An 18,901-nucleotide genomic window follows, 5' to 3' on the forward strand; every position below is an offset into this window, starting at 1 on the left:
TAAACCCAGTCGGTTTATACGTGTAACGTATGGATGTACTAGAAGAGCATGAAGTTAGCGTAACTCTTTTACTGGTCTCCCATCAGGCGACAGAAGCCCTCGTGTCGCTCTTCCGCACAACAGAAAGTCAGCTGATTGAAGCGGCACGCGGAAACTGTAATGTAATTTGAAAAGCGCCAGAAGATCTCCAAAAGCAGGCGGGCTGCGTCCACAAACACCACTATTTCCTGTTTATAACCGCGTGTTTCTCACGTGAGCTGGACGTTAGCGTACATCTGAAAGACGCCGGGACAACCGAGAGCTGTCATCGTCGGGAGAAAGTTATGGCGCATAACGAGTCGCTGGTCGCTTTGAATGGGACTCAAGTAAGTTCGCTTTGAAAACTGTTTCCGTTGGACTTTGCCCGGCTCTCTGCTTACCCCCAGGCATATTTAACCAGTGACTGTTAAAAAGTGGAGTTGTTTTGCCGGTAAAAAAATGCCGAACGAGTTGTGTTTATTTCTTCGCCCTGTGTCATGTGACACAGTGGAGCTGACGTTACAGTTGGGACTTTCAGTTTTGCACTTCCTCCCACACACACTGCAGGGAGAACACTGTTCTTAAGTTTGCAGCAATGCAATTTCATAAAGTGCCCTATGGTTTAAATTGTTGAAGTTGTATGCAGTTTATGCAATGATCATTGGAAAGCAAAATATTTGCACAATGAAGAGCATGCCTTCAGTTACACACATATCCTAGTCCTCCCTGTTTGGTTGACTGCAGCATAATGTAGCATTATTTATTTATATCTCTATATATATATATATATATATATATATATATATATATATATATATATATATATATATAGATATATATATATATATATATATATATATATATATATATATATATATATATATATATAGATATATATAAGATACAGCATCTTATATCATGACAAGACCATAATTTTTATCAAAATCAATTCAAAGGATGTTCCCAAATCATCATTATTTTATGGTGGAGTATGCTGACACATTATAATGTATGCTGAGCTCATGTGAAAGGTGCTCTTATTATTGCTAATCTCACACGCATCTCTCTCTTTTATTTTTAATTCTTAAAGATTTCCTACATCGGACATGACTGCACAGACATCCCGGACTTCCTTGGAGATACATATGGCCAGTTTGCAAGAAGGCTGGATCTCAGCTTCAATCTGCTCAGGTAGATGACAGATTCAAAGGCCACAGACCCAATCACCTGGATGCACATGGTGTCTCTCTGTCTTTCACTCACACACACATACACATACCCTCTTTTCCTGGGAGACATACATCTTTACATCAAGTACAATTGCATGTGTGCCCTTGGTCTACAGGTGGCCAGAGTGTCATCATGACATCAAAGCGCTGAATGAATATTAGAGCTGGGCTGGTGACTCGCTGTTACGGGATAAAAGGCACGATCGATAAATGTGACATGCTAATTTGGGGGGCAAATAGAAGAAAAGATTCCTCTGTCAGGACATGAAGGAGCAGCTCATGGCAGCTGCTTCAGAGGGGGCTGCCATTTCAACAGCAGGACTAGCACAGTTGATCTGGCAAGTAAAAGAAAGGAGATGATGGTTATGAGGTGCTTTTGTTTCATGACTGTCAGTCCATGAAGGCGCCTCAATGGGGACCCTTTTTCTTGGATTTTTTTGTCTTGAGGCAGTGCTGGAAATGTGGAGTCCTACATTTAACTGATTTACATTGTGTCATTTGGTAAAATCTATCACTCACACACAGTGTTAACGGAGCACAGTCTAGTGTTAAGGGTCAATGAATAAATTAATGAATAAACCCACTGTTGAAGTGCTTTTGAGCAAGGCACTGTGAAACAGATACTCGAAAACAAAAACCAACATCTGCACCAGAAAAAGTATGGCCTGAGACCTACTGATTCAAATATTTTCTGTATTCATGTGTGCACACGGTTCTGCTTGTATCAGGTCAATGACGACAAGTATTTTTGAGTTTGAAGGTACCCAATGGTTAATTGTACCTGAATGTACAGATAAATCAAATTACAGGTGTGAACCTGGTAAGCAACAATTGATGAGAACAATTACAGTAGTTTTAGAGTAATTAGTTTTTCTGCGTTGTCTGGCAGTGTCACATTGTTAACAGTCTATCTTGTTCTTAATCATGTGCCAACAATAACATCAACCACAACTAACAACTATTTGCATGCGTCACTTCACCACTTGTTTGTAAACACTGTTTAAGTCTCCCTTAGTGCTGGTATATTTATTTTAATTACAAAATATTAGTCTGGACTATCTTCGATCAGGTGTATGGCGCCACACACATGTGGTCAATTGTGACCTTTACGTTCATGAGAACTTTTGTGAGGCTGTCTGTTCATATACCTTGATGGAACCCGTAAGACTGGCATGTGGTATAATAGAATTTCAGAGATGGTGCTTGTGATTTTTCACTTTCAATTTTAAAGGCACGTCTTCAGACGCATCTGTCACAAATTCGGATGTTCGGAAATATATTTCACTTTAAGCTCTGCAATTGGAAAACAATAATAATAATAATGAGTGCCCTTGTATTTTCTTTTGGTCAAAAAATCTACCCACCATCAGTTAATAGATGATCAGAAGCTTTTTCATATTATTGGTCTCAAACAGCTGAAGGTAAATAAGATATTCACGTTATTACCAACTTGCACCAACTATAAAAAACCTTTGAGTCAACTTTATTCTTTACACAGTATAATTGCCAGAGAGCATGGCTGCTATGTGTGTGGTACAAAACAATTGAATAGTCAGATAGTAGATGCCTTATCATTACTTGAAAGAAAGTGATGTTTTAAGTGTTGCAAGAAGATTGATGAAATCTGACTGAAACAACCCTTGTGTGTGTTGCTTCCAGTGAGATCAAGGCTGGCATTATGTTCCTCGCCTTTGAACCCGTCACATTAAGGACTTGATGTTAAGAATCAAATATTTATAACTCAGATATTACTAATTCATTATTAATTTTCAGTTTGACTAATCTCAGATGTCAGATATCATTACTAAACTTCAAAGGGTGGTATTGGCAGAGAAGCGGTGCAGAAGCAATGAAGTGATGCACAAACCATTTGGGGCTCATATCAATAGACTATTGATTGATTTTTTTTTGCTAGTGGGCAAAATGATCTGTTCCATAGTGCTTCATCTTTTTCTCATTCAGTGTGTTTAAAGGGCCTGCATGAAAAACTTCTATATTGCTAACATGTGAACACTGTATCTCTATACACAGCTATAAAGTACCGGTGTGTGTGTACACACACACACACACACACACACACACACACACACACACACACACACACACACTCAAGTCACAGACCTATGTATCCACTAGTCTCTCTTAAATGTGCTCTCAGTAGCTATTGGTGTCTGTGTGTGCTCACATGACAAGATAGGGAGGTCATGGGTGGGTGGAGCTGTGAAATTCAATAAGCAGCTCAACATGTGATGAAGTTATATGCTAACTAAGGCATAGCCACCCCGTCAGTAGTTTTGATCCCTATAAGAATGCAACTAATAGAGAAAGGCTTCTGACTCACAGCTTAATGATACAAAAGAAAAGAAGAAGAAAGAAGCACTTAGCTCTTTGAGTTTGGTTTTGGGCTGGGCGATATGTCCAAAATGTTTTATCTGGGTATATTTCATATCTTGATGACGACATTATGATATAGCATGTTTTCTGGTGAGTCAGTTAGAATGTGCTTGTTATTATCAATTTAGATGTTAAATGATTTCCTCACAATTTGAATCCATTGAAAGATAGTAAATTATCATATTGAATTATTGTCCAGTTCTCGTGGTGAGGACATAATCTCAACCCGTTATATTTTTGACAGAATTCCAAACACTTCTCTGTCTCCAAGTATTTGCCATTGTGTGAGAAAATTAGTGCAAATCAACTCTGCATAAAAAAAAATAAAAAATTGGCATAACTGGTGGGCTTTCCTGCAGAAAGTCATTTTTAGGAATACGCAGTAAAATGGATATTGGCTTAATCCACTCAAAATTGGCGAGTAAATATCACTTCTAAGCACAACGTAGGAGATGATGACGTGTATATATATGCCTGAAATGAATGTAAAAGTACACTTACACACTTGGAGTTACGACATTTCACATTTTTAAACAGCTATAGGCCCTTTTTACAGCAGCCATTTTGACATGGAATTGCAGGGTAAACACAGGTGAGATTAAAAAAATTAATTATGGCTCTGTTCCATTTAGGTGTCTGGGGCCCTGGTATTGGGCATGCTCGCTCACTGTAATGGCTGTGACACTAAATAGAATGGACCCTTTATCAGTTTTATCAATTACACCTGTGTTTACCCTGCAGTTACATGTCTGCTGGGAAAAGGGCCAACTTCCGGATACTCCTGAATTATGCGCCCTATATTGGAGGCCTAAATGTTAAGAAAAGACAACATTTAAGCTACATAGCAATATAAGAGTGTGTATATATTACACTATTATATTGTTCTTTACCTCTCAGCTTCGACGCTATGTTTCAGATAGTAGAGATATTTGTGTATCGACACCATGACACCATGTTTCAGTGTCAGCTCGAGCAAACCAGGGGCAACATGCTCATGTTATTGAGACTCTGTGGACCGCCTTCAGCCTCATGCACTTCCTCATGCTGCTTGACTCAAATTGAGAGAGAGACATTGCCAGAGTTTGTTGTAGCTAATATGCTTATTTCTGTCAGCTCAATTGACAACGCTCATCCAGGAACCTGACAATGCGTCACAATGAGAAGAAATGTGCTGGCATCACCTTTAACTGAGTCCTGCATGTTTTTGTGTGTGTGTGTGTGTGCGTGTGTGTGTTGCACATATGCTTATGTCCGTGTGTACGCTTGTGCATGTTTGCTCGCGTGCGGTGTTTGTGCATCTGTCTCTGTGAGCATAACTGTGAGTGGCTGGGCAGGTAATGGCAGGGTGAAATTATGGTAGCGGGCTGTCACACCCACACCTCTCCCTCTGTGTGCTGCCGTGTCAGCCTGTCTCATCAATGTGTTGAGAAGTGTGGCTCACAGTAAGATTTCTGTCTCAGGACAGGCTCGGGTAGTATTGTGTCGTCCACTTTGTTCCAGGTCAGGTGTGTACACAATGCACTGAGTGGGCACGTGCTGTCTTGACAGGGTTCCTTTCTGTGACTGTGGTGCACTCTGGGTGCCCGCATCTGTTACATGCAGGGTTACAACCCTCTGGACACATGAGGTTTGAGGAGGACACATGTCGATGAGTCACAGGGTGAATCAGAATGTTGTGAGAACGGTGACAACCTTTCTACTTTGATCTGACATGGCACCTTGATAAACAAATCCTATTTGTGCAATGGCAGTTTTTGTGAAAACCCTGGACCTATAGAAAGTGAAGCCTGCCCGATTTTACTGAGATCTGTTTTTTAGCTAGTTAGATGTGCCTGCCACTGGTCCTGTCGACACATGATTACCGTGCATGTTGTGTTAATTTGCATGCAAAATATTTTAATCAACTGTTAAATGTTTGATTAAAATTGTTGTCTTACAATAATCTCCATTGTAGGATTTAAAAAAAAAGGTGTTGATCTGATCATTTTGGTGGCTGCAGGTGGTGTTTTTTTTGTGTTTTGAAATACGTGATGACAAAGGCATTTCTAATATTCTGTTCGATTATTCAAATATTGGAGAAATACTCATTATGTGCACACATAAAATGAGCAGGAGTTTGGTGAACTGGAATAGTTATTTGGATCAGAAATTATTGTTGTACAATAGTGTACATACAGGACTTGTTGTGTCAAGTATGTGATTTAAAACATTCTTAGTGGTATCACAGTTTCACTAAAGGTGAAGACTCCAAAACAAATTGGATAAGTAAGCTCGAAAATTTTATAGCAACGACTGATGCATTGAGAGGGAAGTCACCAGTTAACAGGGAAACCACTTAACCCGTAACACTGGTACTTGACTTTCTCCTCCATCACTGGTAGCGTTCTCCTGCAGCGGCTGACCTGTATTCTGTCGACTGTCAGACCGGACAACTTTAACATATCTTGTTGGTAACATGAATAATGCTTTTAATAGCAAGGCTTAATTAGCTTGTGTATCATCCTCATGCTTTGTTGTTTTTTCACCCAGTGCCCACACAAGTAGAGCATTTAAATACATTCTTTTATTTCAAACATGCTCAGGTTTTGGTTAAGTTAATAGATAATTGGAAGCTGCCTTTAAAATGTAAATTTGTATATTTATACTTAGAAGAATAAGGTGTCCAGATGAACATCGACATTATACTTTTAAGTTAAAATTCAGCCTGTTAAGAAAGGCTGGTCGATGCTGCACTTTTGCATTGCGGATAACTTAAGCTACCCGTGCGTGTGTGTGAAAGGTACGTGTGCAGGTAAAGTATGTGTGCGCGTGTCTGAGGTGGTATGTGCTCACCCAGGCTATGTTGGTGATGGCAGGCGTTTTGCATTTTAATGACAAATCAAGTATGCTAACTCGAGCTTTAAAACGAAAGTGCTCTAAATGTCGCCCGGCTGTCAAAATGAGATGTAAGTAGTCTGATGAAAAGAGAACAAAGAAGACAAAGTAGGGAGGCCTGGTACACTGAGAAATGAAATAAAACCTTGTATGGCCTGTCAGCTGTGTCGTTTTATATTCATATCTAAAGAACATTATAGTATTACTCCGCCGCTCATGTCTCACTCATCTGTCTCTCTTAATTCGTCACCGGCACCGCTCTGTCTTTCAAGTTGCTGTATGTCAACACAGGAAGGGGCCTGCTAATTGACAAATGAGTGTCACAGACATCAAGTGCTCCTTTTCTATCCAAGCTAGGTAGACTCTGGTTGTTTGATGGTGAGGGGACAGCAGGGGCGGGGGGGTCTGTTATTGGCAGAAGCCCAGTAAGACGCATTAGACCAGTCCTAGAATGAGAAGTGACAACGGCAAGAGAGCCTGTCATTGTCTTGCCTAAGTGTTCAATCTTCTGAGATGCTGGTATGCAGATAAAGTGTCAGTTAGGAAGAGAGGAGATGAAACATTGGCAGTATGAAGTCCTCAAATCACTTAACTGGGAGCGTAGAGTGTGTGTGTGTGTCTGGTAATAGTGGTGGCGTACTCTGTTCTGCTGGGGAAATATATTCCATATCCGATCTATCAGGCCTGTTTAGGCCCATATTCTAGGATAACCTGATCTGTGTCTCATAAATTAAGGAGGATGCAGAGCTCCCCCAGCCCTAAGAGATTTAAACCAGAGATGAGAGGGACATGGTCTGGCAGGAACTAAGTTATTTATATTAAGGACATTGATATGTTTTCTTGTTGTTTGGTATTGAGGGGGTACAACCTTTTTAATTTTTACTGGATGTGTTTTTCAAATGATGTACTACTCCTGGGAAAGCGATGGCATGACAAAGACTTAAGGGTGTTAGGCTTAATAAATGGCTTTTGCTTTTCCTCCATATCTCCAGTTTGAGATTGTATTACAAATGTCTTTGACGCCATTTAAACAGTTAACCAGTGTCAACAGAGAGCCTGAGTTACTGATTCCTTTAAGTGAAGAAGAAAAGAACAATTTGTGTTTCTTTTTTTGTGCCGTATGTTATGGCTCAGGTCATTTGAGATTATATATATATATATATATATATATATATATATATATATATATATATATATATATATATATATATATATATATATATATATATATATATTTTTTTTTTTGGATGGATCTGTAAAAGCTTACATCATAAAAACCTCTGACTGCATTAAATCAATTAAGACGGCAATCTTACAATCTAACTGAAAGCCAGCTAAAATCTGTTTTCTTTCTTTGGCAAAATATACAAGTAAAACAACAAAAACTTGTATTTGATTGAAAGCTTGCTCATGAATTGCCACCAAACTGCAACAATGTGGTCTTCATTATATCCATTGTTTAGTTTTTGTGTTCTCTTTGTCCAGCAATGTATTTTCATTCCTAAGCGACATTTGCTAAAGACTAGCCTGTAGGGTAGAATACATTTACAGATGAACAGCACATTTTATCCTCCCTATTGGATCTCATTAAAAGTGGTTCATGTTCTCTGACGCAAAGTTTCTTCTTAAGATCTAATGTTTTGGTTGGTTCCTCTACATCTGGCCTCGTTGTTAACGTTAGCTGCATTTGGACTAAGAATAACATTTCAACACATATTCTTCACTCAACTACATTCATGAATTAAATGGACTAAAGTACATATATAGGCTGTTCAGCCATGTTAGTCTTCTCGATGGAACTTCAAGTATGAATGCAGGTTTTAGAGGGAAAAGCGCGTTCACATCCAGCATTATTCCCCTCGGTGACAGAAAGAACAAAGACAGCTAAATGAATGGGCTAAGTGGAGGAAGTAGATCACACAACCGAGGTCCTTTAGCTTGCTGCTTCTTGCTAGGTTGATGTGGTTTCTCTCTCGGATAAGTCATGTAAAGGAAAATCTGTTCTTACTTACCAGGAAGTAAGGAAGGGACAAGTATTACCATGGCTACAAACTGTCCAGTGACACTGCGCAACAATCCTTGATGTTGCGCACAGCATTGCAGAAGTATGTGTATGCAACAGTGCAATCAATTCTCTCCAGAGTTGTTGAGTTTCCTGCAATTAAGAATAACAACACACTTGGTAGACTTGTGTCCGTGTTCGCAGATATTTACATAACTGACCAAATTTATTGGAGTAGTAGGATGCAAAATCTGTTTAGGATGATCAACAAAATGACGTGAAAGGTCCAAGATCAACAACATGGTAATCTGTTTCTTTTATCCAACTTCCGTACCCTCTGAACCACTCAGTCCCATTGCTTCACAGCTAAAAAGATTTGTCAAATGCTGCATTTGTTCAGGACTATTTTCAAAAGCGGGCGATTACACATTTGGTGCTCTCGGGAATATGGAGCATGTAGGTGGCAATGGATCAAAATAAGATACAGCGCCTACGTTAATCATAATGGAGGAACATGGCACCCACTACAACATTGTGGCTCATTGATGTGTTTTTAATAGCTTTTGGTCAACATTAGAGGTCCACACCACAGAGGAATAAGCTATATCAGGGTTTGGCTGCACAGTGGAGCCACTAGTCTATCAACGACACGATCACTTTACCCTCCGTATAACATGTATATAAATCTTTATCTCTCTGTTAAAGCACAACAAAAGTCCACTGATGGCAGGGGAACCATCTGTTAATCACTGTCAGGAGTGGCCATCAACCTTCCAGGGCAATCCACATCCTCCTCTCTACATCAATATAAGGCCATCTTGTGGTTTCGGTTTCTGAATGGAATGGAACATCTTTATGTTCCTTTTGTTCACATTACATATACTGGGCAGCGATGCCATTCCTTTTATGACTGCGTCACATTTTTTATTGTATATCCCAAGACGGATGGCGTGCCACTGACACAGAGATTTACAGCCCTTCAGCTTGCAGTGGCAGAGCTTTAGAAGGGTCCGCTGACATCTAGCCAACACTTTGGAGGAGGAGGATAAAAGCGGACATTTTATTGGCTCTCAGAGAGCGAAAGAAAGAAGAGTTTGGGGTGGGGCGGGGTGGAGGGGGGAAAGGGATTCTGTTTCTCTACTTTCTATTTTTCAGCACTGCCAGCTGTCACAGCGTCCTTGCTAAAAAGAGTAGATTTATTGGGTATTATTTAGAAACTTGTCAGTGGTAATGACTGGAGCTATGATTTCAATTATCACCCACTAAATATAGCGTAATTCACTGCCTTGCTGGCCATAATGAGACACCCTGACATAATTTTTCAAAAATTCGATACCATGCTATTTTAATATTTTATGTTGACCACCGATTTAATTTCCCTCCCTGGTGCTTGGCATGTGGCAAGGTCCCACTCCCTCATGTGCAGTTGGATAGTCAGAGCTATTGAGTTCAAAGCTGTCCCAGGGATATTTTTTTTTTTCATTGACAGAAATCCAATTAGTTTTAGTACACAGTCTGGCTGAATAAAAAGGGTCTTAAAATCTACAATATGTTTCCTTAGCGTTTTACCAGAGTGCAAAGCCAGTGATGGATCTTTATGATTTGACCTGATGGGGCCCAAGTGGACATACTCCCTTTTTCTATTCTGGCAAGTGAAAAACAAACCATCCATATGTCTTACTCACTTTGATAGTCATAGCAGAGTCTTTTGATATTGCGTAAACATCGCCTGTACAGTGCATGCACTGGCTAAGATCTTAACTCTTGTACATATTTAAACACTTATTAAATACTTTACAACGGCTACACATATTCTGCCGAAACACCATGTAAATATGAGAAGGGGGGAAAAGTCAGATGTATAATTCAGTAGTGACATGTTTAGTAAGTAGGCGATTTGAGGAGAGTTAATGTGTACTCGGGTTTTGACACAAGGGTGTGCATTTTTAAGCAAGCATTTAAAAGGGAGATGATTAGGACTGGCACTCAGCTGTCAATAACAAGCTTGCCACTTCAAGTCGACGATGTGGCTGAATTTTGACATTGTGTAGCTGTTCCTTTTCTTCTGTCCTTCTGCGGCACTGGTTTTACTACGTAATACATGCAAAGTCATTCAGGAGCGATTAGGACCTGTCCTATGAGCATTTATTATGATTTTTTTTAAAAAGGAAAGAGGTCGCAAACTTGTGTTTGAGATACAACCTGTGTCTCTTTTAGCCCATAACTCAAACACTGTTTATGTTCACCCCATCACACTTAGCCATCTTCCAGATTGATGATGTAAGCAACTGGAAGGCATGGAACATATTAGCAGAGAGCATGGAGAGGGGCAGCCATACTTCTACTTCCCTTGGCTGGGTCCCAAATGGAAAAAAGGGGGGAGAAAAGGTTTGGAGCCTGTTTTGGAAGAGGAACAAAGGAGCTTCCTTTGGTTTGGTCCAGGCAGTTTTGGTCGCTTCATGGCTTTCAATCTCTCAGTCTTTTCTAGAGGGCCCAGGGGTGAAAAGTGAAGACAGATACATGGGTGTTTTCATGCCAAGATTTTAGAAGATGATTGCAGTTCTTGCCATGTTTTGAATTTTGGGGGATGATTTTTTAAGAGGGCTGCATGATGAATGTTGTCAGTTGATGAATAAATCCTATGACCATAAAATATAGCTGAAAGCTGTTATTAGAGATAGCAGATCTTGAAGGCCTCATGATTATTAAAAATAATTTGCTGTTACATGTCGGTGAAGATGAGGGACCAATATACTAATTTTTAATCTCTATGATTTGAGTCACATTTAATCATGGTTTGCCATACTTGAAGCGATAAACTACACTACATGCAGGTCACCTTATTTGCTCGCTCTGCAATTTACAAAGGCCCCTAATGGCCTTTGTGGGTGAGACCACGTTTTTTTTTCTCACTTCTGTAGAATGCTTAACCCATCTCCGGCCATGGACAGCTGTGCCACATTCTCAGCACAGCTGTATCTCATTTCCTGTTTCCATTTAAGATAAACCTACTTTCACAGCTTTCACTCATAAAAAACACTGACTGTCCTTCCAGTCATCCCAAAAACTTGATGTTGGACTGACATGAAGATTTGAGGAAGATAACGGCCCCATTGCTCTTTGACGGCTGCACTCTTGCTCCCCTCTTTCCTCTTACTATTTTAACTTGTTTACAGTCTACATTTGCTTGTTCCATTTGTGAAGCACGAAGAATAAGTTTCTAGAACTGTACTTGGGAATGAGCTCAGAAATCAAGGGCGAGCTGTGTTTTTTTTTAGTCTACATCTGACATCCATCAGCATGGAAATATGTTTTAATGGTCAGGCAGGCTGCAAGACATCAGTAAGCTGTTGCCTCACTTTTCCACCCAGGGACATATTGAGATAAGAAACAGTGACAGCATGTTTCATGTCCGTGCTGCTGACACGTCTGTGCTGGAAAACTACAAGGAACAACCCTTCCATTTTGGGTTCAGCAGTCTGCGTAGGACAGTATTCTTATTCTGTTTTCCCTCATAAAACACTGTCTATCCATTAGGATAAATGCATTGACTCAAATCACAGTGATTCCACTGCAAGCCGCCGACTGCACCATTAGCTGACAGTATGATTATGCGAACAACAGACCAAGTCGTCTTCTGATCTTCTCTGTCTGTCCAGACGTTTGGTGATGTTTAAGAGTTTCTCCCCAGTGATAGTGGTGAGATAGCTTTTGCACCGTGGGCACTGTAGAGTTTCTTTATTTTCTCCCTCTGTCTGGATCTCGGGCCCCTGGGTCCCCCAAAGCCCAGAACATGTCTGTACTCAGATGTTTCAAAACACCAAACAGCCGAGGAGGAGGAGGAAGAAGAAGGGATAAAGGGAAAGACGAAGGGAAGTGGGAGGAGGGTAAGGAATCCTCATAGGGACGAAGTGTACATGTACAAGCAGACCAGCCTGAGAGGCCCAACAGGGTCTGTAGACTTGTGATCTGAGGGCCGTTTGTGTGTCAGTCAGATCAAAGTCTTGTGGCGAGAAGGAGAAATCCCTTTACCTTCTCTGACTCTGGCAGTCCTTATTGGCAGCTAGGTAAAAGGAAGGGGGGGGGGGGGGTGATAACAGTGAGATGCTTCAACTTTCTAGTTAGTTTTCTAGATAGTTTTAATTGTTTTAGTTTCACTTCACGCTATTTTCATTCATACGGCTTTAGGCCTGTCGCTTTTGTTAGTATTAGATACATGTGTACGGACATTTTAGTGTCAATGAATAATACCACACTGATTCCAAAGCAGTTGGATTCATACTAACTGTAAACAAACAAGACCATTGCCAAGGATATGATGAAAAAAAAGAAGACGGTTGCTGTTTTCATAGTTTGGTTGATTTAAAAATTGAGTCTTTTTTGTCAGGGAAATTGCCACAATGGTGCACTTTAGGAAATTCAGTTCTTTATATGATAATCAGTGGTTTCAGAGGTTGACCTATTTTTAGAAACCATATCCATAGCAGTGGATAAAGAAATAGTATTTGTTGTCAGTCATCACATACCAAGTTAATCATAAAAAACATGCCACCTTTTAGTGTTGCAGATGTTGTTTTTTAAATTTAGCTTATGGATTTCTCACAGCTGTAATGCCACAGCTGAAACACTTTTTTTTAGTTAATATGTGTATACAAATAAACAAGGAGCTCTACACCACTATATTGTTATTAAAAAATGGCTTTTTAAAACAAAAAACCATCTCTGTTCAGATAAGTGCTTTAGGGCTGATCACGTCGCTGGAGACGGGCATTATCACATACTATTTAAGTGCTTAATAAAGCACTTAAATACTAGCTTGACTCCTCACATTCATGTTCACACAAAGAACAAACGGTGACTGATAAGACACAATCATGCTGCAAACATGGTTTCTGCCTGTTTGGACTAAAACGCGACTTTGGAGCTCGAACTAAAATGGCTTCAGCAGCACTTTCAAATATCTACATTTTAGAGGTTGTAAGATTAAGCACAGTAGTAGCACAAGTTAAGTGTTTTCAAACAGAAATGTTGTACTGTGTTGTTTTAATTTCTCGATTTGATGTTTTCACACATCAAAACGTATTTTTTTTTAAGAAGATTCATTTAGTTGGCTTCATAAGGTGAGATCAGCTAAGACTATGAAAGCGTGACTAGAAACCACAAATGATCCGCTGATGATGCAGTTGATGAATACAAGCAGTGCAATGTCTTCGTTTTCACATTTTTGGGATTGGAACTGCTTAATTTGGGGGGGGAGGGAGCGGGGAGGGGGCATGGTTGTCTTGCTTGATACGTTACACATGGCCTATTTATTTATTTACATGTTTTTATTCCTCTAAATATTGTAACTTTGATATTACAGTATATTGTATGAAAAAGTCCCTGTCAATCTTAATTGGCTACTTTTGAAGCTACGTGACAGTTTAAGACATTACATCAAGTATAATGGTTTAATACTTCTCATTAACGCTACACATTAATATTTAGTATAAACTGTTGTACATGTGTACTTATAAGAAGGTATACAAAACCAAGTTGAATATACAGTAGGCCTTTAAATACACACAGCCGTTTCTTCCATGGAGTGCCAGACAGTCCGTCACTCATACTCACCCCCTCATTCTAGTGAGTGTATCCTTCCATGGGCCTGGCTGTTTAAATTAATTATTAGTTTTATAGCCAACCCCGAGGCCTTGCACAGGCAGCTAATCCCTGTAGAGGGCTAATCCGACCCCGCGTTACAGAAAATCAATGCTGGTCTTTGGTGTTGGCATGCCATCAGGGCACGGGGACACATGTCAGACAGGCCTCCTGATTTTTTCATGAGGTGTGTTTTTGAAGTGGTAGAGCCAGTGGAGAATGCTCGAGGTACCCAGAATTAAAAGGAATATCCGGAAGCGAAAAAAAAACGGGCTCGTATGACCAAATTTCTCATGGGGTGTTGGTGATGCGAGTGTGTGGTTGTGCATTATTTTAACTGAACATGGATGATATCTTGAAGAGACCTCATGCTGTTACAAATGTGAGTAGTATACATTTATAGTAAACCTATGCAAAGAAAGCTTAGAATTATAATATTTGCCATTTAAATAATGCTGATTAAAACAATCCTATAATTGAAATATCCTGTATGTGCTCCGGTCATATCTGTTGATTATCATCTTCTGTATGTTTGATGGTCTGTCATATTAGAACCATCAGTGACCTTTTGGCAGACTCTCAGATGATAGATGTGTGTGGTAGATGAGTGTCCTGCAGTCCTAAGGATTTGAAAGGATTTTGTTTGCAGTGACTGACTGCAGATCAAATAGTTTGAGTTATGTCAGCTTGCTATTTTTACTGATTTGATGGCGGTGGATCGGCACCGGTTGAGTGTTGCTGTAAACATCCGGCTGGCCTGATAATTTGATGAAACGAAGGGATTGGAACAGTCATTTAAAAAATGTCAATTTGTATCTTTTTAGTAATAAATCTTTTTTTATGACCCAAGATGAGAACACCCTATTTTGTCTTGGCAATAATACAGACAGTCTGTGTTTTGAGATCAGTTGAATATCTTGTCAGATTCAATATATTGTCAAAATTGAAAGCACCATCAATTTTATTTTACTTTGTCAGGGTTTAATACCATGCAGAGAAAATATGAATATTTCTCACTCCTCAGTCTCATTTCATATTCTCAACTGTCTGTCAGTAATTGGAGAAGGGATGATCTGACCCAGTCCCCTACTTTTTTTGCACCTCTCATTCTGCCTATTAGTCTTGGATTACCAGCTTTCTCTTTCTCTCACCGAGACTGGCAGCTGAAGATAATAGCTTTCATAATGTGTGGAGTCTCATTCCAAGCTCCTCTGTGTTTCTCTTTATGAGAGAAGAAAAAATGTAGAGCCCAGTCAGTCTATTCATTTCCTCTATTGGGAGATTAATGAGAGGAACAGTGCTGTCTCAAGCCTTTTGTGACGGGCTTCAAAGGCCCCGTACTGGAGGACTCGTGTCTGTTCGTCCGAACAGCTCACACAGGCAAGTAGTCATCACCGTTTACGCTTTGGCAGTTCATTAGGGAGGCGAGCACATGATCAAAACTATATGCGATCAACATTTGTTGCCCATTTTGTTTAACAGTGATGAAGTGATCGGATATAAGGCTGTGGGTGAGAGTTCATTCAAGACTTTGTGGCACTTAACTCTCTCAGGAAGTGTTTTATGTGTTTTGCTGACCTAAATGCCAAATATTGTTTGATGTGAGTTTGACTTTATGAAAGAAAACCTTTGTGGACTAACTGAGGACATGACGTAGATCGAACAATCTTCTGTCTAGTCATGAGACCTGTGGGTTGGACAGTTGGCTTCATTTTCTTATCTCGAGCACAAGGAGACAGTCATATTCAGATTAATTTAATGTTCTGACTCCTATCTATCACTGAGGACTGAATACTGTCAATCTGTCTCCGACTTTTCCATGTTCCTCATTGCTTTATATATTTTAAATGACATTTATACGTTTAACAATATGGATCTTATCATACAGAGATCAGAAGTGTTTTCACATGTAGAAGCAGCAGTGCCATCAAACCCAGAATTAATTTAATTTGTTTAGTGGTTGAAATTCATATCGTACACATCTATCCAATTTGACTAACATACGTACTCTGAGGCAGTTTTCTGAATAAAATGTGATTTATAATATAAGTCCTGGAATGAAATGTGAATGGAATGATGAATAGTGCAACCTCAGCAGGACCTCTATATAGTGTATGTATCATGAAGCCCAATAACTATAAATTCAACGTATGAAACCTTGAAATTGAAAATTATTCTGAGTTTGGCAGCTATTCCTCTGCTGCTACAACTCCATGCAGTCCATTAAATACCAGTAAAGACTCTCTTATGACTCAAAGGTGCCAAGTTCTTCTTATCATATGATAAGAAGAAATTGACATACGACTGAGACAGCAAACAAAGCCAAACAATCTTCATAACTGTCATATCTTCCCCTGAGATTTCCCTTTACTGTTAGGTTGACTCTGTGCATGCAGCATCTACACTTGCTTACATCTTAAGCAATACTGAACATGTAGGCTAATCATTCTGCCCATGGTTTCCTATTTTTAGTTTATGATGAATTGCTCGACTGAAAGACTTAAATATGTATTACATAGTTGGGGTTTTGCTAACTGTCTTTCTTCAGTTCTATATACTGTGATCAAGAAAAACATTTTAAAAACATCAGGTTACTGTAGAAAGCCAACAGTAAACTAGTGCATGTAAATTTAGCACAAACTGTCAAACCCACAAAATCATGTCTTTGAGAATTTAACTGATTGTTCCTGGTGTATGCTCATCAGAAGAATAAAAAAAGTAGGAAAACTGATGATAATTACTCAATTACAATTTAGCTGTCATCACATTTACAATAGTCAAACTCCCAATAGAAAGTGTACATGTTTTTTTTGACAACACAAACTCATAAGAAATTACAATTTAAATGTAAAACTTTTTCTTCTGTACGCACAAGCGGCAGAGGGGTTTATTTGCTTTACATGGCTTTGATTAAAGGTTTTGAGAGAGAGGAGACATTTCTTTTGGTTTATGGCTCTCTTTGCCAGCTTGGCAGCAGCACTAGCATTTAAATGCCCATTAACAACCTTTTAACTGTCAAGATCATTTGAAATATGGATATTTGCTTTCCTCACTGCTTCAGAGCCACCAAAATTACTTTTAATGGCACAAGTGTTGGTATTAATATGTCCCCTCATGAACAGTAGGCTCGCCGCATGTCATTCTAGTGCGAAGGAGTTTGCCAATGATGTCTGATTAGACGTGCAAGGGGAGATTAATAGATGTTTCTTCCCCTTATTTGTTATCACTCTTTTAGAGCATTGACTGACTACAGCATGTGATAAATAGAGGGAAGCCTCTGCATTTCCTGAGTGTGACACTATCTATCTACCCGTCAGCCCAGCTCTGTGTTGATGCGATGTCTCCGCTGACAGCACATCCAAAGTCAGCAGCCTAGTCCTGTGCAATTTCAACAGCAGAGGGGAAGGTGTTTGGGATCTGCATTTTAATCCCGGCCTGTTTAATGTGTGCCCCCTGACAATCTGGGCCAGACATCATTTTAATGGTATGTACAGTGATAAAGCCAATAAAATGTCAGAATGATTGATAATCTGAGCATTATAGCAATATGACTTTCCAGTTCTCCTCTGCGCTCCAATGATGGTTTCCAAATTGAATTCTTTGTGTGCGTGCATGTGTATGTATGCATGCACACTCACATGGCATGCATGTATGCGCCTTTGCTCAACCGTAGGTGAGAACAAAACAGAAGAAATCTTGTTAGTTTCAAGTGAATCAGTTTTTAGTGCTTATGCAATACATTACTTCCAAAATAACAAACCATATCGGCTGAATGGATTATCTCAACATTTGTGGTCTGCTTACTGTATTTGTCTGGAAAATATGGATTGTAGTGGGAACAATTATAAAGAAGATTACCATATTTCTTCTGTTAAATAAATGATATGAAATCTTGCTTTCCTCTGTGTGTCAGAAGCTGTGAATGTATGAGCCAGGCCTCTGAGGCCGGTGTGTGTTTCATATCAATGCTGGCTTATTTTCGTCTACCGGGGATGGATGGGCGGTGGATGCCATTCATATCTCTTGACTTATGAACTCGTTCAAACCCAGGTGGACATTGACATGCCACAGATGCTGGTGAAGCAATCAAATGTTTTACTGTTGCATTTCTTCCCTGAAGCCATCATTTTGATTGTTATAAATATGCCCTTTCTGTGTTGTGGAATTTGTATTTTACCATAATATTTTCCATTTGTGCTATTTTCAGCCATCTAACATTAACCTGTCTATTTATTTAAAGCTGCTTTTAACATGTAGACTCACCTCAGGTCTTATGGATGAGATCAAATAGCTCTGGTTCATTGATTTATTGCTTGCTATTTGCAAACCAATAGCAATTGGTTTGAGATTGACAACACATGTAGGCCTGTAGTGCAGTCAGTGTCTCTGTGGACCTATGAAACTACTCCTTTTATCTTCAGCAAAGTCAGAACAGTCCTGCCTCTGACTGGCAGTCATAGAAAGCTCTTTGTTTTATGTAAATGGTGATTGATGGCATGTCTGGCACAGCCTGCAGTTTTTGACAAAAAGTATTGATGGCTGCTCTCAGTAAAGTGTTAGTCCAGGTGACAGAGCAATCCATTTTAAGATGAATGAGAGAGAGAGAGTGAGCAAGTGAAAGAGGGAGCAACAGAGGCAGAGAGATAGACAGGAAAGTCATCAGCACTTTCAGGAAAGAGTTACATGTTTGTAACCCTAGTTCCATGATCACAGGCTTTCATGTGGAATAAACAGACACACACTA

General features: G+C 39.5%; 1 protein-coding gene across 1 annotated transcript in view; it reads left to right on the plus strand.

The window, feature by feature from the left end:
* lrmda (leucine rich melanocyte differentiation associated) overlaps positions 1-18,901 on the plus strand; it is a 186,310-nt gene continuing 167,409 nt past the window's right edge. Inside the window, exons 1-2 of the mRNA XM_068568474.1 lie at positions 1-365; positions 1,109-1,209. Of these exons, the coding sequence (XP_068424575.1) occupies positions 324-365; positions 1,109-1,209 (143 nt within the window). The 5' untranslated portion in view covers positions 1-323. The remainder of the gene's footprint in view (positions 366-1,108; positions 1,210-18,901) is intronic.

Source organism: Clinocottus analis, unplaced genomic scaffold (genome assembly GCF_023055335.1).
Source record: "Clinocottus analis isolate CAN_PGR_092001 unplaced genomic scaffold, fCliAna1.0.p SCAF_8, whole genome shotgun sequence".
NCBI classification, from domain to species: domain Eukaryota; kingdom Metazoa; phylum Chordata; class Actinopteri; order Perciformes; family Cottidae; genus Clinocottus; species Clinocottus analis.